This window comes from Lipotes vexillifer, unplaced genomic scaffold, assembly GCF_000442215.2.
Source record: "Lipotes vexillifer unplaced genomic scaffold, Lipotes_vexillifer_v1.1 scaffold1061, whole genome shotgun sequence".
In the NCBI taxonomy this organism is placed as follows: Eukaryota; Metazoa; Chordata; class Mammalia; order Artiodactyla; family Lipotidae; genus Lipotes; species Lipotes vexillifer.
The window spans coordinates 1,493,175-1,520,420 of record NW_006789959.1 but is presented as its reverse complement, the minus strand read 5'-3'; the positions used below and the strand labels follow the sequence as shown (position 1 = coordinate 1,520,420).

The 27,246-nt window shown below is 35.3% G+C and overlaps 1 protein-coding gene across 1 annotated transcript in view; it reads left to right on the top strand.

Annotated features, from left to right (window-relative positions):
* Nucleotides 1–24,860, top strand: part of AHR (aryl hydrocarbon receptor) — a 47,661-nt gene extending 22,801 nt beyond the window's left edge. The window contains 10 exon segments of the mRNA XM_007463060.1: nucleotides 4,715–4,818; nucleotides 11,820–11,909; nucleotides 14,734–14,857; nucleotides 15,555–15,685; nucleotides 17,104–17,306; nucleotides 18,019–18,128; nucleotides 18,743–18,884; nucleotides 20,278–21,526; nucleotides 24,139–24,246; nucleotides 24,249–24,860. Of these exon segments, the coding sequence (XP_007463122.1) occupies nucleotides 4,715–4,818; nucleotides 11,820–11,909; nucleotides 14,734–14,857; nucleotides 15,555–15,685; nucleotides 17,104–17,306; nucleotides 18,019–18,128; nucleotides 18,743–18,884; nucleotides 20,278–21,526; nucleotides 24,139–24,246; nucleotides 24,249–24,278 (2,291 nt within the window). The 3' untranslated portion in view covers nucleotides 24,279–24,860.
* Nucleotides 24,861–27,246: the final 2,386 nt, after the last annotated feature.

Genomic DNA, 27,246 nt, shown 5'->3' with positions numbered 1-27,246 from the left:
TATGATTGGAAATTATTTGTAAATACTCATCCATACTAGACTGGGGATATTTTCCTTATATTCAAGAAATAACTACATTACTTAACCCTTTCTAATTTATAGATGTAGTTGGTTGAATTTCATAGTAGGTGATAGCTTTGCTCTCTTTTATGCTTATATGAATGTGGGAGTGGAATTTAACTTTTCCTACGAGAAGTAATAAAGGGGGATGATAAACATTATTGTAGAATAAATTGAATTTATATCAACAATTAGAGATTAACAAGGCTTATGCTTTTTCCTGGCAAGACATTTACCATGTCTTCTTTCTGTTTAAATGCCAACTACAGTAACAAAATACAAAGTATAGTTTACCACATGCCAATATTTGTTCCCCGTGAATTTCTCTCTTGAGAAATTCAGAGCATGTTTTTTGAAGAGGAAATATTTGGCTTGTAGGGAGAAATGGAAATCTGAGCTTAGATGTATAAGGAAGTAAAGTGCCATATTAGGAAACATGGATATGATTAAATGCATGTGGGAATAAGACTTGAATATGGGAAAAAGACTTGAATCAGTTGGTAATAATTATATGGATAATATTACAATCTGATAATGCTGTGATATATTTACACTCTAAATTCCATTATCAATTAAATTCTTGTTTAATTGCATCACTGATCTCTCAAAGAGCAAATAGTTGAAATATTTTGATGGTTTATTATCTTAATATTCCGCTGAATGCTGAAAGTCAGAGCCTTACACTTTGGAAGGTGTGCCGTTCCTGCACATGTGGGGAGGATTTTAACAAATGTCTCTTCAGTACGGCCAGTGTTTCCCGAGTAGCAGAACTGGCTTATGACTTATTTTCAGATATTATATTTTGTTTCTGTGAACTGCCATGTATTTAATTCCAGGGGTGTAATGATCAAAGTGTCTTCTGTATCTGATGATGCATATAATTTTTATAACAATTTACAAGTTTGAAGTACCTTCAGATTTATGTTGCACAGTCATCATAGCAGTCCTGTTAGACGCTCATTAATGCTCCCTGTTTAGAGATGAGAAAACACTCAATTGTCCCTAGATTGCAACTTTTAGTGTCAGCTTCCATAATGGTTTGAGTGTGTGTAAACTCAGCATATAGCCCATTTTGTCCATCCTTGACTGTCAGTTATAGATTCAGGCATTAACCCAGGTACTCTACATGTTATTTTAGCTCTCACAAGAATTTGCCTCCAGAGGTATCACTGTCCTAATTTAAAGAAGGGGAAACTAAAGGTCAAAGGTGGTTAGCATGGGAGAGAAGTCTGGTAGGTGGTTAATAATAGCTCATGCACGTAGGATTAGGCTACCTGGGTTCTTATCTGGGCTGTACCACTTAAAGCTAGAACCTTGGGAAAGTTTCCTAACCTCCTTAAGTCTCAGTTTCCTAATCTACTGAAAGGACAGTAAGGCCAGTTCCATAGAACTCTTACGAAGATTAAATAAACAAGACGTAATACATGGAGACTGCCTGGCATACAGTGTGGCCTCTAAGTATCACATATTATTATGAAGGAAATTATTTAAGGCCACTCAGCTGGTAGGAAGTCGTATCCCCACATCATCTTCTTACTCTTCTATTGCTTTCCGATCAGGGCAAGAAATGTATATGTGAAAGTGAGTAGTATTAATTAATACATCTTCCAGTAACTTTAAGAAGGGAGAGGTGGTAGGTATGAGATCAAGAAGTAGAGGACAAACTTCTCGGAAAGGGAAAAATTACATGGTTTGGGTCAGGTGGCTAGGACATAAAATAAGTTTTCTAAAAAGTCATATTAGTATTTTTTAGATGAGAATGGGAAGGGAGTGCACCCTTCCTCGGCTCATCTTTGCACAGTATTTACTTGAATTCTTAACTGATTAATTATTAGCCTTAAACAAGAGAGCAACAGAAATACTTGTTTGCTTGTTTTTGGAAGAACCCTCCAGTGGTCCTTCCCCCAAATGCACTTACCACTTTTCCTACTTAAGCAGTAATTATACATACGTATTAAATATTGTCCCTCTAACATTTAGAATTGTAAGCATTGTTGTTTAGAAAGAATTTATTCTTTTTCAAGTTCCTCTAATACTTTAATTAAATTCCATCCTGGTACTTAATATTTTTGACATTCTTTACTAATATTTTTGACACTCTTTTCTAGTTCTTCATTTCCATAGCTTATATGCCCTACTTAAAGGCAGAGTCTGTCTAATGTCTAATTACATTGGCTAATATCCCCAATACAAGACCAGAAACAAATTGTAAGTTACTGAGATGAATGGCCTCTTTCATTTCTTATTCAGCTTCTCAGTGGTCCAATAACTCTAGTGGGAACTGACATCATTCCACTGATTAAAAGTTAATTTTAAAAGATTCCTAATAAGAAAATTTAGACATTGTAAATTTGACACAATTAATATCTATCCATTTTTAGGATGACTTTGCTTCTTTCATAATGTCAGGGTTTGGGTTTTGTTGTTTTCTTTCTAATAGCAAATCTTATTGATATTTGGTATAACTCTTAAATTGTGCCTCGTACTGGAGCTTTTGGAAAAGTAGGAGAGTGTAGTTAACCCTTACATTGTGAGGTTTTAATGCGTTCAAGCAAATGTGGCCACTGGAAAGCAAGGAACAACAAAGCTTACAGGATAGAAAGGGAGGAAAGTCCCCTCTGTCCTTTACCTTTCAACGAGAAAAGATTAAGCCTTTCCTTTGGTCTTGGTTAACTGTTAGATCAGTTAATTTACCTCAAACTATATTTTGGCCTAAGGAAATCTGTTCTGTGGCCTTTTGGAATTGTTACATTCAGAGGCCACGTTTTTGGCTTCTTCTTTCAAAGAGATATACTTCAAGCTCTGCAAAGGCAAGGACTTGGCATAAGAGTCCAGTGTGACACATGCACTGCTGGTTTACCAGAAAATATGCTTCACACATGAAGATGTTTTATATGTGATGCTTTGCTCAAACTGAGAGAAAAATCTGGTTATTAATATATCTCCAGCTTATCACTGAGCCAGATTATCCTTACCGCTTAAAAATCTAATGAAATAAGAAATCTTAAAAGGAACATCACAGTTGGTTTGGCTTAATGGTTTCTCTTATTTTAAATATCACAGGTTAAAAAAAGATCAGAAAAATAGAAAGGTGGCGTAATAGTGTGTCTAAAAGTTTAAACTTTATAACAGGGCAATCTATGAGCTTTGGGAAATACTGCTAATAATTAAAGCTACCAAGTAATATTGAGCTGATCTATGTCAGGAACTTCACATATATTCTAATTATTCTTCACAACGGCCCTGCAGGGTGTTTTTGTTTGTTTGTTTGCTTTTTCAATTACCACTTTACATATTAGGAGACAGGCTCAGAAAGCTCACACATTTAGGAAAAGGCAGAGCTGAGATTTGAACTCAGCTCTGTCAGACACCAATGTCCATCCACATGTTTTAACTGAGAAAACATTTGAGAGTGCTTGGAAAAATGCTAAATAAGTAAATGGTAGCAATTATTATTTCTATTCAGCTGTGCTGCCTCCCAGATTGTAAATGCATGCACACACACACGATGTGGAGAGAGATGGGAAGGTGGGGAGATGCAGCATTACAGCGTGCTACCCTCTATAGTAAGCATCCCACCATTCTGTATAGTAAGCATCCCGCCATTCATTCACATATGCAATCCATAAGCAACTAGAAGATGATAATAAAAGAGAAGCCACATTACAAGGTGTAATACCTAGGAATAGACATAAAAATACTTTTTTGTGGAAAACTTCAAAACATTCTAGTGGGACAAAAAATACAAACTTGAACAAATGGGAAAACATACATGTTCTCAGATTGATTCAACATCATAAAGACATGAATTGATCTATAAATTTAATATGAACTTAATAATACTACTAATGGTTTTTTTACCTTAAAACTAGACAAGAGGATCCTAACCTCAGTGGACATATATTTCTTAATAAGGCATTTGGTTGATTCTTCTCACCACCCAGTAGTTCACAGATGTTAAGATAAATATGTAGAGACATAATAAAAATATTTTTATAGGTTAGGTTGTCAGGAACCTTATTCTCCGAAATAGATAAGAACTGGAGGAGTGTTTATAGCAATGTCATGGCAATTCTTTGCAACTCCTTAAGTAATATGCCAAAAATCATATAGTGCACTTATCAAAAGTTATCTTTAAGAGTCTGTCAGGGACTTCCCTGTGGGAGCAGTGGTTAAGAATCTGCCTGCCAACGCAGGGGACACGGGTTCCATCTCTGGTCCGGGAAGATCCCGTATGCCGCGGAGCAGCTAAGCCTGTGCGCCACAACTACTGAGCCTGCGCCCTAGAGCCTGCGAGCCACAACTGCTGAAGCCCGCGCTTAGATCCTGTGCTCAGCAACGAGAGAAACCACTGCAATGAGAAGCCCGCACACCAACGAAGAGTAGCCCCCGCTCGCCGCAACTAGAGAAAGCCCGCGCAGCAACCAAGACCCAATGCAGCCAAAAAAAAAAAAAAAAAACCAGAATCTGTCAGCTGACTGGAAACCACCCATTGGCAAAGGATTGTTCACTTAGTTACTGTAGTACCAGTAGATACCAATTTTTCAAATTATCTCTGTGTTTGGTGTACAGAGGATTTTTATTATAGCTCTTTAAAACTGCTTATTTTAAAAACCACCTATACTATATCATTGTTTTTCCCTTTTTTTCATAGTTGCATTAAAGTCCACCCCAGCTGACAGAAATGGAGTCCAGGACAACTGTAGAACAAAATTCAGAGAAGGCCTGAACTTGCAGGAAGGAGAATTCTTACTGCAGGTAAATTGTAGTAAATGTAGTTCATTTTCATTAGGACAGTTATAAATGGAGAATTAATTAACAGCCTTTTAATTATCCCCAGTTTATTTAGGACTCACCCAGTGTTTCATACCACTTTCATCTGAAGTACAATAGTGGTGTAATGTTAGTATTGTACATGAAAAAATGGAATTTTATGAAGCATATTTATTAGAAGTCTAGTTATCACTTTCCGTGTTGCATGTCTTTAAATAGCAAGAACTACTAGATTATTTTAAAGGTTCTCATTTAAGACATTGGATTTACGTATATGTTTTGAGGAATATAGCTCCATTAAAATAATTTTATTTGTTAAATAGTTTGAAATTGTTCTTAACCTGAACTTTCTCTTTTTCAATGTGTTCTTATAACTATATTTTCTTTTAGCAGCTGTGTGTGACTTATCAACTTGCTACAGATTTTTTTCAACAACCGTCAGCCCTATTGTCATGCGCTAGAACTTGGAGAGTTTCTAGTAGATTTGTCTATAAAAGTATTTAAAATCTTTTCCAATTTTTCTTTCTTTTGGATCTGATACAATTCTCGATTCTCAGTTAAAATTCTCAGGTATTTATCTTATTAAAGAAAGATAGAATGAAGATGTGTGCTATAAAGGATATATATATGTGTATAACTGCATCACTTTGCTGTACACCCGAAGCAAACTCAACACTGTAAATTAACTATACTTCAATTAAAAAAATGGTAAAAAAAAAAAAAAAGAAACTAGTTAAATAAAATAAAACAAAACAGAAAAGATGTGTGCTATAATCTGTGCTATTACTATTACATAATAATTTTCAATTCTACCCAGTGAACTGAGTGGAGAACTTAATTTGCCATTGTGACAAAAAGTAGCTGTAAGTTTCAGTAACTCCATTCATTCAGTAAATGCTTAAGTGTAACCTAACAATTTATGAGATTTTCTTATAATTTTGTAATTGTGTTCAAATCCCTGATACCGAAAATTAACTTTTGCTTCCATTATGTTAGAAAAAATTAAATATATGCAACCATGAGTCCTCCTCCTCCTGCCGCTAGCTGAGGATTTTTATGTATATTAGCTGAAACGTAAAGACCCCTTATTCAGGTCACAGGAAGCATTCTAATAATTGCTGCTGAATGTGATTAAACATGCATCTTAGTTTTTGTAGTAAAGTAATAAGGAAGTTCTTTATCTCAAGTGAAAATAGACAAATGTGGCATGCTTAACACTTGTTAAACAGCTTTAAATTATGGGCCAGTGATTATTTTTTTAACATCTTTATTGGAGTATAATTGCTTTACAATGGTGTGTTAGTTTCCGCTGTATAACAACGTGAATCAGCTATATGTATACATATATCCCCATATCCCTTCTTCCGTGCGTCTCCCTCCCACGCTCACTATTCCACAACTCTAGATGGTCACAAAGCACCGAGCTGATCTCCCTGTGCTATGCAGCTGCTTCCCACTAGCTATCTATTTTACATTTGGTAGTGTATGTATGTCCATTGCCACTCTCACTTCATCCCAGCTTACCCTTCCCCCTCCCCATGTCCTCAAGTCCATTCTCCACGTCTGTGTCTTTATTCCTGTCCTGCCCCTGTGTTCTTCAGAACCATTTTTTTTCTTTTTGGATTCCATATATATGTGTTAGCGTACGATATTTGTTTTCCTCTTTCTGACTTACTTCATTCTGGATGACAGTCTCTAGGTCCATCCACCTCACTGGAAATAACTCAATTTCGTTTCTTTTTATGGCTGAGTAATATTCCATGGTATATATATGCCACATGTTCTTTATCCATTCATCTGTTGATGGACACTTCGGTTGCTTCCATGTCCTGGCTATTGAAAATAGTGCTGCAATGAACATTGTGGTACGTGACTCTTTTTGAATTATGGTTTTCTCAGGGTATATGCCCAGGAGTGGGAGTGCTGGGTCATACAGTAGTTCTATTTTTAGTTTTCTAAGGAACCTCCATACTGTTCTCCATAGTGGCTGTATCAATTTACATTCCCACCAGCAGTGCAAGAGGGTTCCCTTTTCTCCAAACCCTCTCCAGCATTTATTGTTTGTAGGTTTTTTGACGATGGCCATTCTGACCGGTGTGAGATGAGATCTCATTGTAGTTTTGATTTGCATTTCTCTAATGATTAGTGATGTTGAGCATCCTTTCATGGGTTTGTTGGCATTCTGTATATATTCTTTGGAGAAATGTCTATTTAGGTTTTCTGCCCATTTTTGGATTGGGTTGTTTGTTTTTTTTGATATTGAGCTGCATGAGCTGCTTGTAAATTTTGGAGATTAATCCTTTGTCAGTTGCCTCGTTTGCAAATATTTTCTCCCATTCTGAGGGGTGTCTTTCCTCTTGTTTATGGTTTCCTTTGCTGTGCAAAAGCTTTACGTTTCATTAGCTCCCATTTGTTTATTTTTGTTTTTTATTTCCATTTCTCTAGCAGGTGGGTCAAAAAGGATCTTGCTGTGATTTACGTCATAGAGTGTCCTGCCTATGTTTTCCTCTAAGAGTTTGATAGTTTCTGGCCTTACATTTAGGTCTTTAATCCATTTTGAGCTTATTTTTGTGTATGGTGTTAGGGAGTGATCTAATCTCATATTTTTACATGTACTTGTCCAGTTTTCCCAGCACCACTTATTGAAGAGGCTGTCCTTTCTCCAATGTACATTCCTGCCTCCTTTATCAAAGATAAGGTGACCATATGTGTGTGGGTTCATTTCTGGGCTTTCTATCCTGTTCCATTGATCTATATTTCTGTTTTTGTGCCAGTACCATACTGTCTTGATGACTGTAGCTTTGTAATATAGTCTGAAGTCTGGGAGCCTGATTCCTCCAGCTCCATTTTGCTTTCTCAGTATTGCTTTGGCTATTTGGGGTCTTTTGTGTTTCCATACAAATTGTGAAATTTTTTGTTCTAATTCTGTGAAAAATGCCATTGGTAGTTTGATAGGAATTACATTGAATCTGTAGATTGCTTTGGGTAGTATAGTCATTTTCACAATGTTGATTCTTCCAATCCAAGCACATGGTATATCTCTCCATCTGTTTATATCATTTTTAATTTCTTTCATCAGTATCTTATAGTTTTCTGCATACAGGTCCTTTGTCTCCTTAGGTAGGTTTATTCCTAGGTATTTTATTCTTTTTGTTGCAGTGGTAAATGGGAGTGTTTCCTTAATTTCTCTTTCGGATTTTTCAGCATTAGTGTATAGGAATGCAAGAGATTTCTGTACATTAATTTTGTATCCTGCTATTTTACCAAATTCATTGATTAGCTCTAGCAGCATCTTTAGGATTCTCTATGTATAGTATCATGTCATCTGCAAACAGTGACAGTTTTACTTCTTCTTTTCCAATTGGGATTCCTTTTATATTTCTTGTCTGATTGCTGTGGCTAAAACTTCCAAAACTATGTTGAATAAGAGTGGTGAGAGTGGGCAACCTTGTCTTGTTCCTGATCTTAGTGGAAATGGTTTCAGCTTTTCAGCATTGAGAATGATGTTGGCTGTGGGTTTATCATATATGGCCTTTATTATGTTGAGGTAAGTTCCTTCTGTGCCTACTTTCTGGAGGGTTTTTATCATAAATGGGTGTTGAATTTTGTCGAAAGCTTTTTCTGCATCTATTGAGATGATCATATGGTTTTTATCCTTCAGTTTGTTAATATGGTTTATCACATTCATTGATTTGCATATACTGAAGAATCCTTGCACTCCTGGGATAAATCCCACTTGATCATAGTGTATGATCCTTTTAATGTGCTGTTGGATTCTGTTTGCTAGTATTTTGTTGAAGATTTTCTCACCTATGTTCATCAGTGATATCTGGGCCTGTGATTTTTATTTTTCCTCTAGAATGTTTAGGCAAATTGTAAACATATCCTATGTCAAGGACCCAGAATAAAAATATACTGTTGCAAAACCAGTGTTAACTTTTTAATTTTCTGAAGATTGGAAGTATTTAGGTGTTTAAAATAAATGGTCTTGTCATTAATTCTGTTGGATGCCATTTGTGTAGTATGTGATGCTTCCTCTCTAGTAGGAATCATCAGACACTATACAGTTTCCTTAGGGCCATACCTCTTACCTCTTATGAAGCAGATGAGCACATTGTAGACATGTGAAAATGGCATATTTCATTATACACAGTTGCCATAATGGCATCTTACTTTATATTTCCAACGTGGGGTTATCACCTAGTTACCACTTAGAGGCAGAGGATGTTTCCAGAGGTACAGTATACCATTTGGCTTGAAACTTTTGAAACGAAATCTTTTCCTTTGGTTTTAACAAAGGAGGCATATGAAGAAAATGTTACAGGATGTTTCATGAAAGTTTTAAATATTTATTTTCTTGATTAGCTTAAATTTGTTACTGTTTTATGAGGAATAAAAATAAAACGATAAAATAACTTTTTGTATCGTTTCATTATCTGTTATTTGTTTTAGTTGTTTATTTTCATATATTTAAATATGTTCTATCCATTGCTACTTAATACTGTGCTTATTAAAATCTGTAGCTTCATTTTTGGGATAACAGCAGTTGAAATTATAAATAACAGTACTAATTGCAGTTTATTTCTCTTATTAAATAGTAAGTGAAGCTCAACATGATTTTCAGATAGAGACAGTTGTGACTTAGACCAAAGAATAATAATCTCTTTTATTAATATGTAATTACCAAATTAGTTCCTTCTTTTAATTTAGTAAGATGATAATTCAGTACAAGTAATAACCTTGCTCCACATGGTATTTAAGATCATTTAATATCCATATAATTGGTATGTATATATTCTTTTAAGGGGCTTTTTGTTTTATTTCTGACAATTAACGTTTGTCTAAAAGTGTTTGTCTGTCATACCCTAAATTATCTTTGTGTCACCTGGCATGCACTAATGAGCTTATTGTACAGTACTATATTTGTTCCACTGTTCGAAAAACATGATATTCTACAAAATAATATGCATATGATCAATGGATACTATTTTCTAGAAGGAAGACATGTGCAAGATAAAAAAATGCAGTAATGGATATATACTATTACTGCCAGCTAAAACTTAAGAATACTCAATTTTGGGGGTCTTAATCATTAAACATTTAAGTTCTTGGTGGGTGCCATCGCCATTTTTCTTCCTGGGGAAATTGCCAGGTTTTATAAGGCATAATATCTAAAGTCAAGGATCTTAGATCCCCGTTGTGATTACATGAGTTATAGGCATGCAACAATTGGTGATCAGTAACACATAAAAGCAGTAGATCATGATATAACGTTAAGTGTGCAGGCTTTAGAGCTAGACAAGAGTTTACCTTCTGGCTCAGCTTTTTCCTAGCTGTATGGCCGTGGGCAAGTTACTGTGCAGCTCTTTACCTCAGTTTCCTCGATTTAAAAACTGGAATATGACACCTACTTCAGTGGATTGCTGAGGGAATTAAAGAACTTGAATACATTAAAAAAAAAGCATTTAGAAAAGTGGCTGTTAAATAGTAGGTGCTGTTTGTTGTCTGCATAATTAAGTTCTCAGAAGTATAATCTAGGCCAGGGATCTTGAAGGTGAAAGGACTTTGAGGGAAAAGGAAGACAGTCACCGTGTTTCTTTTACCTCATCTAACACTGAGGGTATCTACAAGGCTGTGTGAGCATCATAAGCACAGGCGCAGTAGCTTCTTCCGTTTTGAATCTCAGTACTTAGCATGCGTCCTCTTTGGTATGCAGTATTTCATTAAGTGTTGAATGAACGACTTGCTGTCGTTTATATATCTCTATAGTTCACAAAGCATGATCATGTAAATCTTTATCTGCTCATTTCCACAACCTCATCTTATAGTAACGGTGCCTTACATGAATTGAGTGCCAGCTCTGTACAGTGCCTGTTTTTCAAACAATGACACTAAAGCTTAAAGGGGTAAATAACTTAATAAAACCACGCAGTTAGTAAGAAACAGAAGAATCCAGTCCAAATTCTGACTCCAAACTATGTGGTTCTTAAACTAAACCATTCCACGTCTCATTTTACATGAAGAAGAATGTCTCAGGAGGGTTTAACAATGACCACATAGCACAGAGTAAAACAAGTACTGAATTAAACTCAAGCAGGAAATAAGGAGGGCTTTAGGATTAAAATATGTGATCACAATTAATGTTTAAGTTGATCTAAATACTTTTATTACCTTAGACTATAGAGATCTTAACATTGGACTTGAACCACCACTAAAAGAATAGGAAAAGAGAGGATAACCTCTAAACTGAAAGAAAGAAGAAGGAGTAATAAGAAATAATTGGCCCAAAGCAGGCAAAATGGAAGGAAAGAGCAGCATATTGTAAGTGGAACAGATAAAAATAACACCTATAAAATGATAGCTTTAAACCTAAATATATTAGTAATTATATTAAATTTAAATGGACTATATTTGCTGTGTACTTGTCTTACATGTGTTTGTTCTACATGTGTATTTTATGTAGAGTCCATTTGTGTATTCCTTTTCTAATAAAAAGTTTTTAAAAGTTTTATAATACTTTGAGAGCATCCACATTTCAAACTGTGTCAGTGCTTAAACTATCTTTGCACAGAGCTTTTCTTCTATCGTATATTTTTACAGTTCTAATAAACATCTTTACACACCATCTTCCTTTAAAAGCAGTGTGACAGATTACAGTAAATGACGTGTATACAATTATATTTAAAAAACATGTACAGTATATTTGAAACAAAATGTAAAGCATGAGGAAAAAGAAATATTAAAGTTACTGTGATTGAGTATTAAATTACTTCTAAGCTTTTCTTTGGCAGAATCAAAAGGTGTGAATAGATTCTTCTCACTACTGGAGTGTGTGGTGTTTCTGCATTTGTGGAGTGTAATAATATTAACTGTTTTAAAGATTTTTTTCATCAATAAAAGTAACAGCCTTAACTGAAGTCAGTATTTATGGATGATAATATTTTTATTTAGTCACATTACTAATTTTGTAACTTTTTTCCTTGTAGGCACTGAATGGCTTTGTACTGGTTGTCACTACAGATGCTTTGGTCTTTTATGCTTCTTCTACTATACAAGATTACCTGGGGTTTCAGCAGGTAAATATATTTTTCTTAGGTCTTTAAAAAATTTTTTTGGAAAATTAATTTTCTACTTTTAATTTATCTTATACTTAGGGACACAAGTGATAGTTTGTATATATAGAATGTAATTAAAATACATATGCTATAGAGTAAAAAAGTATATGTTTGCAGCTAATATATTTTTATACTTTTAAAAATCTGCATTATAATTTCCTTAAGGGTATATGTGATTCATGGATTTTGTGTTTCTTCTTTCACTTATAAAGAACTCATATATATACGAAACTTTAGGGTCAGGGGCAGACAAGAGAATATTTACCATCAAATTAGTTATGGATGCTGGAAGGTATATGACAACTATGAAATGAATGAGGTGATATGTAAAGGTATGAGCAAAATACTATGGCTTCTCCCTTTAATTCCAACTTGTATGGATTATGGAAGCTTTGCTGAAGGAAATGGTACTTAAGCTAACCTAAAGAAAGTGTAGCATCCGGATGGGTGGACCATTGTGGAGGGAACACAGAGAAGAAAAGCTAGACGTACTGTAGACAGTAGGTTGGAAGGCCCTGAAGGAGGTGAGCGTGTTTGGTTTAATGTTACTGAGTGTATAGTGAATAAATGCAGTAATAAGGTGTTCAGCATATTTGAGGGGCAAGAACGTCCAATATGATTTGAGAAGTTTGTAAGTACACTTGAATGCTAACTACTCTTATGTATCAGTAGTTCTTAAATTCTAATGTGCCTAAGAATCACCTGAAGAACTTCATAAGATGTCATAAAATTGATGGGCCTCCTTCCCATATAATCTGATTCAGTACATCAGAGTGGGGCCCATGTATTTCATTTCTAACAAGCTCCCAGGTGATGCCAAGACTGATGGTTGAATGGCACCGCCTGCACTGTTATATAGACTGAAGCTTAAATTATGTCATACACACTATAGAAGCCACTAAATGTTTTTGTTAAAGGGAACGTGTATGCTCCAATCTATACTTCAGAAGATAACTCTGGCATTGTGTAATGGATGGCATAGAGATGACTTCATGCTAGAAGATAAAGTTTGTAGGAAGATTTAAGTCCAGACAGCTAAAGTGGTGGAATCTGGCTACTGACACAAAGCCTAACTTAAGTATTTTTGAATTTTAAAGAAAATATACTAATGTCCATGGAAAAGCCTGTTTGCACCTTAATTACATAACTAGTTTAATTATTATTTGATGTGATTCATAACAGTTAAGAAATCAGAAAGATTAGCTGTTTCCCAATCGGTTTTTTCTTCATATATACATATAACCTGGATATTCTTTAAGAAAACATTCATATCTGACATTGGTGGTGGTTTATGGCACCATTTTTATTTATTTATTTATTTATTTATTTATTTATTTATTTTTTTGTGGTACGCGGGCCTCTCGCTGTTGTGGCCTCTCCCGTTGCGGAGCACAGGCTCCGGACGCGCAGGCTCAGCGGCCATGGCTCACGGGCCCAGCCGCTCCGCGGCATGTGGGATCTTCCCGGACCGGGGCACGAACCCGTGTCCCCTGCACCGGCAGGCGGACTCTCAACCACTGCGCCACCAGGGAAGCCCTATGGCACCATGTTTAAAACTGCTTCTTGTGACTCATTTGTGGGTTATGAAATTGATATAGTGGATCACCATCAATCATTCCTTTTAGTTGGCTTAAAATGAAATAAAATAGAAAACACAATATTGTCACACATATGTGGAATCTAGAAAAATGAAAGAGATGACCTTATTTGCCACGCAGAAATAGAGACAGACATAGAGCACAAATATATGGATACCAACGGGGAAAGGGGTGGGGTGGGAGGAATTGGGAGATTGCGATTGACACATATACACTATTGATACTATGTATAAAACAGACAGCTGATGGGAACATACTGTATAGCACAGAGAACTCTACTTAATGCACTGTGGTGACCTAAACGGGAGGGAAATACAAAAGAGAGGGGATATGTGTGTGTGTGTGTATATATATATATATATATATATATATATATATATATATATATATATATATATATATATATGGCCGATTCATTTTGCTGTACAGTAGAAGCTAACAGGACATTGTAAAGCAACTATACTCCAATAAAAATAAATTTAAAAAATATTGTTACACATAAGTGTTCTGTGAAACTTTTTTCCACGTGTGTATACACAGACACACACACACACACACACACACACACACACACACACACGATGGATAGAAAATGTATTTCTTGCCATGAGTTGCAATAAAAAAAGTTAGAGCAATTCTGGTGGAAGGGCTAAGGGCTCAGCACTGTAGTAAATGCTGAGAAGCAAGAGGTGAAGGAGGGATTCTGACCTGGTAATGACATAATCCCTTACTCTTATGGAATCTACTAGAAGTAAAAATTTCATATAAGGAAAATTATTAGAGAGCAATGAAGGAAATACATAATACTATCAAGCTTAGAGAAGTCAAATGCAGCTGGATGTTCAGACAAGGTTATGTGGAAGAAGGAGGATTTTAAAAGATCAGTAAGTAGATAAAAATCAGCAGAACTGAATGTGCTGCAGTTAAGGAGTGGGAAGGTGACTTATTTGACTGAAAAGCATTCACACAGGGAAGTGATGGCAAATAACTTTTGACTTGTCAATTACAGTGCTAGTCTCTTTCTAGCTTTTCCTATATTGGTTTCCTGGAGAGCTTTGCAGTCATTTCATTTGCGTTCATCACCACTAACAAGCACCCACTGATCTAGCAAGGTTTTGAAATTAGTAAGCCACATTTTTAAAAAAATCAGTACTTCTTGTGAATTTCCTTGTACTTTTTTTCTTTAGTCTGATGTCATCCATCAGAGTGTGTATGAACTGATCCATACTGAAGACCGAGCTGAATTTCAGCGCCAGCTGCACTGGGCATTAAACCCTTCACAGTGTCCAGACTCTGGACAAAAAATGGATGGTAAGAATGTTTACCAAAAGATAGTGTTGGGGATTTTTTGATATAATTCTGTGAAAGAAGGCAGAGAACCTTTAGGGGCATAGAACTCCATGGTGAAGGTTGGGAAGAAGGGGAAAGACATGAATGTCTGGCTGTGGGCCAGAGCCAGGTCACAGGGAGCCTGGTGACCTAAGGAGGATTTTGACAGATGACAGCCATTGATGAATTTCACGTGACAAAGTATAGCCATATACTCACTAATATATTGTATAAAAAGAACTCTTACACTATTGTGAAAAGGGGGAAGGAATGTACAAGGTTGATTCTGGAGTGTGTATAAATTGTTCTGTGTTTAAAATGCACCAAATATAAAAGCAGACTAGCATATGCAAGGATAAAAAAACCTTCTTTCAATGCAAGCAGTGTTTTCACACACCTGTGAAAATGTTAAAAAGAAAAAAAGGCTTAGAAAACATAGAAAGTGTTGACAGGATAGCTCAATAGAAATAAAAACAGCCAAATAGGTAAAGTTCTATGAAGTGAAAATGTTATTCAATAAGTTTTCATTTCTTTTCACTAGCTCCCCTTCTGAAAGCGATTTTTCTTTTGTAATCCAAATACAGACTTCGGTTTAGAAATTAACACAAATTTCAGCTATTCAAACACTTAATTTTACAGCAAAATGGAAAGTAACTTTGTGTTGCTATGATTTCTACAGAAGCTAATGGCCTCTCACAGCCAGCAGTCTATTATAACCCAGACCAGGTTCCTCCAGAGAACTCGTCGTCTATGGAAAGGTGCTTCGTTTGCCGACTAAGGTGTCTGCTGGATAATTCATCTGGTTTTCTGGTAAGGTGCAAAATCTTTTACTGACATTTACTATGAAGTTTTAGAAAATTAAAAAGAAAAGTGAAACCAATTTAATTTGAATGTATTTGGGTTTGGGTTATAAAAATCTACTTTATTAAATAATTTTATAAAGGACAGTAACTTTTTAAAATCTTTCTAAAGTTTGAAAAATATCTTCCATAACTCAAAATCTCTATCCTTTAGGATGCAGTAACAAAGACTAGTGGAATAACAGGGAACTCTCTACCTTTCCCCTTTTTTTGGACTTTTTAGGTATAAGATAGAGAATTATATAGCACTTCTTTGGCAGCAGACTGCTTACCCTCCTTGGATTTAATGCCTGCCAAATGGAAAAATTATCACGGCCTTTTCCGCATGGCTGGAATAACTGCCGTGTAAAAAAGTGGTTGTGTCTTCATGATTGCAGGATCCTCCTCTAGTATGAAATGCTCTTGAGCAGTGTGAACTCCTGAGTAGGATGGCCAGGGAGCAGCGTAGGCAGGACGCTAAGAGTAGAGACGGCCCGGCCTGTCAGGTGCCTGTGTCCTGAAGATTGTGCACTCCACCAGGTACAGAAGAAGAGACAAAGCATGTTGCATATTACTTTTGTGACTTATCAGGAATTGGAAACAGATGATCAAATCTATTAGCAAACGATGATTTTTGTTGGTGTATTTATTCCTGAAGATAGTTGTGCTGACCCAGAATTAGAATTGTGCTTTGAGCTAGTTTGCTAGTATTGATGATCAGTTAGTATGTATGCCTAGGTGGAATTTCTTTGTGTAACAATTGGGCCTTTTCTCCCTTGTGCTGCTCTCATATTGATGTCAGAATCATCCCTTGGCCTGGTACTGTTTTAAGCAACCAGATTGATCATGATCGTGATTAAATTGTCTCTGTTTCCTCTGTCTTTAATAGAGTTCTGTGTTCTTTGTATGGTTTTATGATTCATTTTAGTGTTTTTAAACAGTTGTTTTCTCTCTCTATAAAAGATTCCCATGAATTTTGAATATACTCTGAGCTGTGGACTAGTCCACAGACTATATCTGAAAATTAATATGTACCTGATGGCTTTATCACTGTTCATTCATTTAGGAAATAGAGTTTGAGTGTGCACGGACCCGTGCTAGGCGTGGATGGTAGGGCAGCCGCAAGGTCAGAAAACCATTAGGTCTTCCTTTTGTGACCTATTAAAGCACTGAGTGGTTCACTTACGAATCCCTTGAGGATAGCCCTCATACTACCTTTTAGGATATTTTTAATGGGCTTTCTGGGGAGAAAGGAATTCAAGTCACATTTGATAGCCTCATGAACTTTTATGGAATTATCAAGAACACTGGAAATGGCCTTGATGGAGCCTTTTAAAAAGGAACCATTTAAAGCGTTAATCTTAATGAACTGTTTTTTGGTTTTTTAAGGCAATGAATTTCCAAGGGAGGTTGAAGTATCTTCACGGACAGAACAAGAAAGGGAACGATGGATCAATACTTCCACCTCAGTTGGCTTTGTTTGCAATAGCTACTCCACTGCAGCCACCATCCATACTTGAAATCCGAACCAAAAATTTCATCTTTAGAACCAAACACAAGTTAGACTTTACACCTACTGGTTGTGATGCCAAGTAAGTGAAACCTTTTCAGGTTTATTTTACCAAATGTATATTTTGTTGCAGTAAGTGTGTCTTAGCATGTATATATTTTCCCTATGGTGTTGATTATAGTATTGTTTATTGTAGTAGCTATTATTTCATACTTTACAGCATAGCCTTTTATAATAAAATTTCATCACGTTCACAAATCTTTTTATTATTTTACAGTATTTGACACAGTTTCTATATTATACAGATGATGTGTTTATATAAGATTCGGTATCCTGATGACATTTATTGTTGGCTTGTTTTACATTTTTAAATTATACAAACTTTGACTTTTAGCCCTAGAAGTTTAGTAACCAAAGCATGTTGCTACTTTTCTCCTTCCTAATAACAGGAATGCAGACAGGTTGGAGAAACCCTGCCCCTCAAAATGTGGTATAAGTATTCTAGAATTTAATTAGAGATTTTGTGTTTCACCTGTATAATCTACTCCGTTAGACTGATCTTTAGCAATAATTTTCATGGTCTTTATTCAGGAGAAGAAAATAGTCTAAAAGTGAAATTTGCAACCATAAGCAAAAGAGAGCAGTTACAGAATTGTGTGTGTTTCTACCTGCTAGTGTGAAATTCTGAATGTCAACATAGTACAGAAAGTAGCACATAACTAATGAATTGATGTTGGCTACTTCATTTTTGTTAAATTTTAATTTCATTCTTATTTTGCCTTTTTTTTAAACAGAGGAAGAATTGTTTTAGGCTATACTGAAGCAGAGCTGTGCATGAGAGGATCAGGATATCAATTTATTCATGCTGCTGATATGCTTTACTGTGCTGAGTACCATATCCGGAGTAAGTTGTAGTTTCTTATGAGCTTGGCTGTGAAAGCAGCTTACGCTCTAGTACGTGTTTCAAATTATTACTAATGTAATGTGCTTAAGGAAACTGGATAAACTTCTCCTTAGTATCACACAATTATGATTAGCCTGAGTTACACTCTCTAGTCATTAGCTGCCACACAGGAATTAAGTAGTTTAATTACTCTGAAAATGACCGTTTTGCCCACGTTTTTGCTCAGGAGTTTTTTTAGTGGCATCATTTTTAATTCTAAAATTTATGTTAATAGAGATTATGCTTTAAAATTGTATAGTAAAATATTAGGCTGTAGGAAATGTTCCCTTTTTTTTTTAAAACGAAAACAATTTTCCCTCCAAACTCTATACTCTTTTCACGTGTTACGAGAATTGTCTGACTTAATCTTTCCTTGAGCCAATTAAATAATAAGTTTAGTATGAAACAGGAAAAAAATAGCAATGCTGAAGAAGTATTTTGATACATTTTAATATACTGTGCTTAAAAGTCAATATTTTTTATCATCTTTGGTGATATGTGAATTACATCTAGAAGTATTACAGAGATTATTGTGTTGATTTTGGATTTGATAATTTAATTCTTTTTTGTTTTAGTGATTAAGACTGGAGAGAGTGGCATGATAGTGTTCAGGCTTCTTACGAAAGACAATCGATGGACTTGGGTGCAGTCGAATGCACGCTTAGTTTATAAGAATGGAAGACCAGATTATATCATTGCAACTCAGAGACCTCTAACGTAAGCACAAAGACCTAGAACATTTCATGTTTTGGTTTTTTATTTTAATAACACTTTGCTTTATAAATTCTCCTTCATGAAAACCTAAAAATAACTCTTAAGAGAATTTACCCTGGAAATAAAAATTGAAAGGTAATATGTACAGAAAGAAGAAGGCATAGGGTAAGGACATTGAGGAAACAGAGTTAACAGACTTTCTTGAACAACTGTGTATGTAGAGCTACAGAAAGAGAATAATCGAAGAAAACTCCAAGGGTTTATCCTGGGTATATGAAGGAAAGATGAAAAGCCAGCGCCATCTGTCAAATAAAATAAAAACATAACAGTGCTTTGTTTAGCGTGTTTGTTTGCTAATAAGCAGGCAGTGATTTTTAAGTTTCTCATATATTCTCGAAGTGAGTGAGTAGTTTGTCAAATATTTGTATTGCAAATGTTTTCTCCAGTCTGGAGAAATGATTTTTGTATGTGGTTTTGAGGGTGAGGATCAAGATTATTCTCTTCCCTTATATGGGTATCTAGCTGACTAGTAACATTTATTGGAAAGATGGTTTTTTGAAAAGACCATCTTTTCCCCACTGCACTGCATTTCAATCGGGGGATTGTATCTGGGGTTCCGTTGGTCTGGTTGTCTATTTTTAGACCAAAGCACATTGTCTTAACTATTCTGTACCTTAATGTGCCTTGATATCTTGATGTATGCCCGCCATCTCGTTTGTTCAGAATTTTTGTTCTCTTTCAAGATAATCTTGGCTCTTTACATTTCTATATAAAGTTTCGAAATCAGTTGTCAATTCCCATGGGAAGATGTGTTTATAAGAATGGAAGAATGTTTTTATACATTTGATATTTTTGTTTGCTTGTTCTATTAGTTATTAAGAGGTTATGAGATCCATTGGAGCTCTTTACCTAATATGGATATTAAATTTTACATATATATGTACTCTGTGTCGTACATATGAACCTATAACTATGACATTTTCTCCATGCCTTGATTTATGAATTCCTTCCCCATGCAAAAATTTTTAATTTTCATATGTCAGTCTTCCTTTAGGGCTTCTGGGTTTTATATTTTATTTCAACAAGCCTCATTTTTACATTTGGATCTTTATTCCACTTGTAATCCATTTTTCAGGTAGGGATGGAACCTGAGTGTGAAATTAATGACTGTATTATTAAGTTTTTGGACAAATTCTAAATGAAATTTGTCTGGAAAACAATTTTAAGTACTTATCATCAGAAAGAGTTCTCTCAAAGTTCATGTTCCCTGCTCTGAAACTCAACTACAGTGTATTTTGCTTGCTATTATTTTTTTCTTTTCTAAAATTTCTTATTTTGAGATGTTTATGATGCGGCTCTCCTTAACATACGCAAACTTTCTCGTGCACAATTTTAGAGATGAAGAAGGAACAGAGCATTTACGAAAACGAAATATGAAGTTGCCTTTTATGTTTACCACTGGAGAAGCTGTTTTATATGAGGTAACCAACCCTTTTCGTCCCATAATGGATCCCTTGCCAATAAGGACTAAAAATGGTGCTGGTGGAAAAGATTCTGCTACCAAGTCAACTCTAAGTAAGGACTCCCTCAATCCCAGTTCCCTCCTGAATGCCATGATGCAACAAGATGAATCTATTTATCTCTATCCTGCTTCAAGTAGTGCACCTTTTGAAAGAAACTTTTTCAACGACTCTCAGAATGAGTGCAGCAATTGGCAAAACAGTGTCGCACCAGGGGGAAGTGACGATATCCTGAAACATGAGCAGATTGGCCAGTCTCAGGAAATGAACCCAACCCTCTCTGGAGATCACGCAGGGCTCTTTCCAGATAATAGAAATAGTGACTTGTACAGCATTATGAAACACCTAGGCATTGATTTTGAAGATATCAAACACATGCAACAGAATGAGGAATTTTTCAGAACTGACTTTTCTGGTGACGATGACTTCAGAGATATTGACTTAACAGATGAAATTCTGACCTACGTCGAAGACTCTTTAAATAAGTCTGCCTTGGGGTGTTCAGGTTACCATCAGCAACAGTCCATGGCTCTGAACCCAAGCTGCATGGTACAGGAGCACCTCCAGTTAGAACAGCAAGAGCAGCTACAGCAGCATCAGAAGCACAGAGCAGTGGAGCAGCAGCAACAGCTGTGTCAGAAAATGCAGCATATGCAAGTTGATGGCATGTTCGCAAACTGGAACTCGAACCAATCCGTGCCTTTTAATTGTCCTCAGCAAGACTTACAGCAGTACAGTGTCTTTTCAGACGTACCTGGGACCAGTCAAGAGTTGCCCTACAAATCTGAGATTGATACTATGCCTTACGCACAGAACTTTATTCCCTGTAGTCAGTCTGTGTTGCCGCCACATTCTAAGGGTACACAGTTAGACTTTCCCATTGGGGATTTTGAACCAGCCCCATACCCTACAACTTCTTCTAATTTAGAAGATTTTGTCACATGTTTACAAGTTCCTCAAAGCCAAAGGCACGGACTCAATCCACAGTCAGCCATAGAAACTCCTCAGACATGTTACGCCGGGGCTGTGTCAATGTACCAGTGCCAGCCGGAAGCTCAGCACAGCCATGTGGCTCAGATGCAGTACAACCCAACAGTGCCAGGCCCGCAGGCATTTTTAAACAAGGTAAGGGTTTTATCAAACTGAATAAACCCTTTAGATGATTCTTCGTACATTATAAATTTTCTATGTCAGTGACTGATTTTAATCTGTTATCTGCAGCATTCATGTGAAAGAGCATTTTTAATTTTATCTATTTTTTTTAATAAGCCAGTACTTTTTAAGTATGTTATGTTAGTAATACAAGTATATCATAGTTACCTGAAAGGAGAAAGAAATCAAGGAAAAAAGCAACATGGCCTTAAGTGATGACCACGTGAAATTAGTTACAAGTATATTATTTAGAATAATCTTGATTTTTAAAAACACGGCCTTTTAAATTTTTAAAAATATTTTCTTCAAAGCTCAATTTTTTTGCTGACATATAATTGATTTACAATTACTTTCAGATGTACAACAGTGATTCAACAATATTTTTATCGATTATACTCTATTTAAAGTTATTATTTAATATTGGCTCTATTTCTGTTGAAATTGGGTTATATTTCTGTTGAAATTGGGTTAAAATCAGTATAGTTGTGCTTCCTTCAAATGCTTTTGTCCTAGATGATCTCTGGAATTCAGTGCTTGGGTTCCTTGGTGTTCTCTGGCAGTCCCTCTATGTGACCTGCCAGATCCTCAGTGTATCCTTTAAGGTAGAATAGTTTTTTTCCCCTGGCATTCTTTAAAAAAAAAAAAAAAAAAAGGGGGTATCTCAGCTGGCTTTCTATCAGGGGACTCAAGCTGGATGGATGTTTTGTCTTCGTTTAAATGTGTCATTCTAACCCTTGTAGCATCATGGTAACTTAAAAAAAGTGCTTGCTGATGATTGCTGCTCTCTTTGGCCACCCAGGAATATATCATGTTTGCATTTATGCTTTTCCATTAGAAAATATTTAGTTCATTTTATCGTATATTTAAGTTTAGTTTTGAAGAGAATCCTGGTTATAAGACTATGTATTGTAATAGTTTATGTTACTTGAATCTTTTTCACTAATTGTTTTCTCTGGCCCTTTTTATACACATGGTTTTGTCTGATTATATATGAGGTTTGTCTGATTATATATGAGCTTATTCATAGAAAATGGCTGTGAAAGTTTTTCTTATCCTCATTCCTGACTTCCTTCAGTTATTTAACAATTGGTTACAGTCTATCTCACAACACTGCTGTGAGGTAAGCCTGGGTAGGTAACTTCTGTACAGTTTACTGTACAAGTTAATTATGTAAAATTACATTTTGAACAGGGCCTGCATTAGCATGAGTTCCTTACAGTATTTTCTTCCCCCACTGTTTTGTATTACTTCCTTATGAATGATAAGGATTCTAGACCTATATATTCCCCCTAGGAGTTATAAAGACTAAAGAAAATTAAAATTCCATCTGTGGCTCACATTATATTCTGGTGGACAGCACTGCTCTAGGCACTATATTTAGAGAATTGCTGATGTGCATTGTATTGTGACTGTTGAGAGTAATTTATTCAAAACCTACCATTCTCTGGGCACTTACTATATTCCCTTTGAAAACTGGACAAAGTTTAGAAGCAGTCTGTTTTGATTACTGAAACCTAATGTTACATAGGCTTTAGAAAGGTACATGTCATTCAAAGCAGTTAAGGGTATGATTATAATGTTACTTTCACTAACTATATTCTGAAATACAAAAGGCTCCCTAATCTGTAAAAATCCTACAGAACTAGGTATCTCTGTCTTCCCTCCTTTTTTTCAGTAGCAGTTATGGAAATCAGCCTAATTTCATTGTTACACAGCAAGAGAAAGTATTTTACTTTGGTAACTTATTTCCATAATTAGGACAGTAATTTTAGCATGTTATGAATTAAAAAACTTGGTTCTAGCAATCATATACCCATGGTGTAATATGTTAAGAAACCTCTTGCAAATCAAAACTTACCTCCTTTGAGAAGGTTCTAGGTTATCTGTAGTCCAGTGTAGTGATCTCAATGTAATTAATTCATTGGTACCTAGAACTTTTAGATAAGATCTGGTCAAAACAAACTTACTTATGACAGAGAGAACAGTTACTGTGATTCACGATTGGTACTCTCTGATCCATCAGTTCCTGTCCAAACCAAAGGCAGTTCACTAATCAAGTACTCTCTCAGTGTATGGAATGCCAAATCTGCAGTGAGACAATGATATTATTCATCCATACCATGTAATAGAGAAATCAAAAGGCTGTAAACACAACTAATACAGAATATATGTTCAGTATGTCATCAATGAATGATTTAAAATTTAACAGCAGGAAAGGAATTTGAAGTTTAACAACGTGCAGGACAAAGATTTCCCCCCCCCCTGCCCCCCTGCGGTACGCGGGCCTCTCACTGTTGTGGCCTCTCCCGTTGTGTTGTGGCCTCTCCCGTTGCGGAGCACAGTCTCCGGACGCGCAGGCTCAGCGGCCGTGGCTCACGGGCCCAGTCGCTCTGCGGCATGCGGGATCTTCCCGGACCGGGGCACGAACCCGCGTCCCCTGCGTCGGCAGGCGGACTCCCAACCACTGCGCCACCAGGGAAGCCCAGAGTTTTTAAAGATTTTTTAAATACATTTTCGTACATCTAATGGCTTAAGATATACGGAGGATCTGTTCTAATAAGTTGCGTTGCAATTTTTGTTTTCAGTTTCAGAACGGAGGAGTCTTAAATGAAACCTATCCAGCTGAATTAAACAGCATAAATGACACTCAGCCTACCGCCCATCTTCACCCGTCAGAAGCCAGACCTTTCTTTCCCCTGACTTGACATCCAGTGGATTCCTGTAATTCCAAGCCCACTTTTCATCTTGGTTTTTTGATTAAATTCGTTTGGGAAACATCATTAGGGAGTAATCATTGTTGGATGTGAGCAAGTTCACGTGGAGGCATTGACGTATATGTAGTTCTCACTGTTTATCCAAACCAAATTTTAATGATTTTATAAGAGGAGTTAATTACATATATTACCATCATTAAAATAGAAAGTATGCTGCCACAGAGGAGTGAAATAATCGACACTTTATAGTATTCTGAGATACCACAGAATATACAAAACTTATTCAGGGGAACATTATGACACTTTTAAATAAGAACATTTTCTCTGTTGGAATTATTTCTGTCAGACTAAAATGAAATACTTCGAGTTTTGAACTTCAGCATTCTTATTATCGTACCAAATATGAACCATTTTATTTGTAGCTTCTGCTTTTGTCTCAGATGTTAAAACGAGTGGTTTGGTGCTTTTATAAACAGATAATCTCAGTGCCCTCCTCCCTTCCTTGCTAATGTAAGTGCCTCACAAAGTTTTCTACCCATGACACTGTAGGAGTATGTTTTATATAAAATATACTTTCTCTTTTTAAAATTAATAACATTCTGCACACAAATATTAGCAGTGTTTCTTAAATTCAGTGATTTTTATTAATCCAGGCATGTTTTAACTGTGCTACTCACCCACTTTCTTCAGGTAAAGGGCAAAAAGTGGTTGAAAAGTTAATTATTTAATCTCCTTGTTGCTAGACTTTAATGCTGCCGTGTGCCTTATGTTGAAAAATTTTGAAAGGGAAGATGTCTTTCCAAATTATTTTTTAATTATCATATAAATAAGACAGCGGCACTAAAATTTCAACAGTTTTCAGAAGTAAGAGATATACCACCATTTAGCTTTAGTAAAATCTCCACCTTAATAGTTGGATGTTGCAGTGTAAAGAATCTGCTGTTAAATGCAACAGCATTTAACTTAAAATGAAGAGAAGCAGCTTTAGTTTTAGCTCTTTAATAAGTAAAGCACCCATTTCAATATGTATAAATTCTTTAAAAACTGTTGTAGATCTATGATCCTTTAAGATGTTGGAATATGTTAACTATAAATTTCACTTCTTAGTACAGTGGAAACTGTTTTTCTCATATTTGAGGAGTGTTAAGATTGAATATAGCAATGTTTGGTGCAAAGTATTGGTATGAGTGAAAAGAATGGTGCATGGTATAGTTTATAATGAACAAAATTATTTGTCAGATATTTTGTCTTTCATTTAAAGATAGTGCATACCTTATATATGCACGTAAATAATTTGTGTGGGTCTTAACATATTTTATCAGTGTGTCTTTTTAAGATAGCAAATAATGAATCCAACTTCTTTCAAAAGTTGGTATTAAGAAAAAGACAATCATGCAGTTCTCTTAACTTCAAATATTTGGTTGTTTCTACGATATAATGACCTCTATTATCAGTAAGGCAAATTAATCAGGCTACTAATTTAACCATCCTCAGGTGAATTAAAAGTGCCACCATCTGCCTTTCTTTTAGTTAAATATGACATCTGAAAGGCATAGACACATTTTGCACGTATTATATAAAAACGTGATGGAATCCCACACTGAAGTGTAGTATTAAAATACATTTTTTATTTTCATTTTTTTAGTAAATTAATGTATATAAAAGTGACTTCAGACAAAATATCTACATCAGTTTTATGCATTTTCAGACAAAATTTTGAACCTGTAGAATCAATTTAAGAGTTGAAAATACTAAATTTGTCTAAAACATTTCATAATTTGTTTCCAGCATGAAGTATCACTAAAGATTTAGACAGTGATCCAGATTAATATTCCATTTTCACATTTAAACCTTTCATTAAAAGTCTTCATATAAACCATTTCTGTTAGTCTCTTCCACATGTTACTGAATGGTTTAGTGGGGGGAAAAAAATAGGCTTTTAAAATTGTGAATATAACGACAATCAAGTATACACTTATAAAATTTAAAAAACTTAAAGCAATATTGTATATTTTTATCTATAAAAGTAACTAAAATTTATCTAAGAGTAATAAAATCACATTAAACCAAATACACCTTTGTCTGTACTGCTAAGTGCCAAACAAAGGAAGAATGGTTTGTGTACTGCTGTATTGAGGGATTTATTTTTAGATGATGTGCACTTCTGAGGATGTGATGTGCCTCATTTGATCTTTTTCCTATGCCAGGTTGTTCCTACAGTACCTGAAGATTTACCAGTATTCCAGTGTATTATATAGCTTTCAATCATTGCTATGCACAAACTAGTGTTTTTCAGTATTACTAAATTTGATGTTTTCATGTGTATTCTGTCCTTTAAGATGTTAATGCTTACATATGCCATGAATACATTTCTGTTTAAAATATGATTTGTAATAAATATCCTTCATTATCAAAAAATTGTACACAATAATATATATGGTAATAAAATAATCACCAAGTATGAATAATATGAACATGCAAATTCTTCTTTCTGGTCCATATAAAGGAAGTGAGTACTTATAGTAAAGTGTTATATTAGATGAAAGCAGTCTTCAAAATTTAAGGATAGGTTAAGTCAATAATTCGTAAACTTCTTACAAAGTTCTGCCCCTGGATATTTTGGCCTTGACAGGAATATAAAGAAAAAACACACTTCAAGTAACTTCATAGGTTAAAATGCTTCTGAAATGGATGTTGTTTTAAACCTTGTATTATCAGTGTTATAGTCTAGTGGTATTTGTTTCATATCTCAGATTAAAATCCAACATTCCATTTTAATAGCCAATATTTTAAGAATATTTATGACAAAAATTTAAACAACCCATGTTCTATTCTATGCTTAGATTAGAAAAGGTATTGCCCAAACTTACACCTCTAACAAATATAAATGGCATGTTAAGCCTTTGGTGTTAAATTCATAACTATTAAACACTCACCAAGAATTCTGCAGTTAGAGTTGAAGAAAAGTTCCCGGGAAAA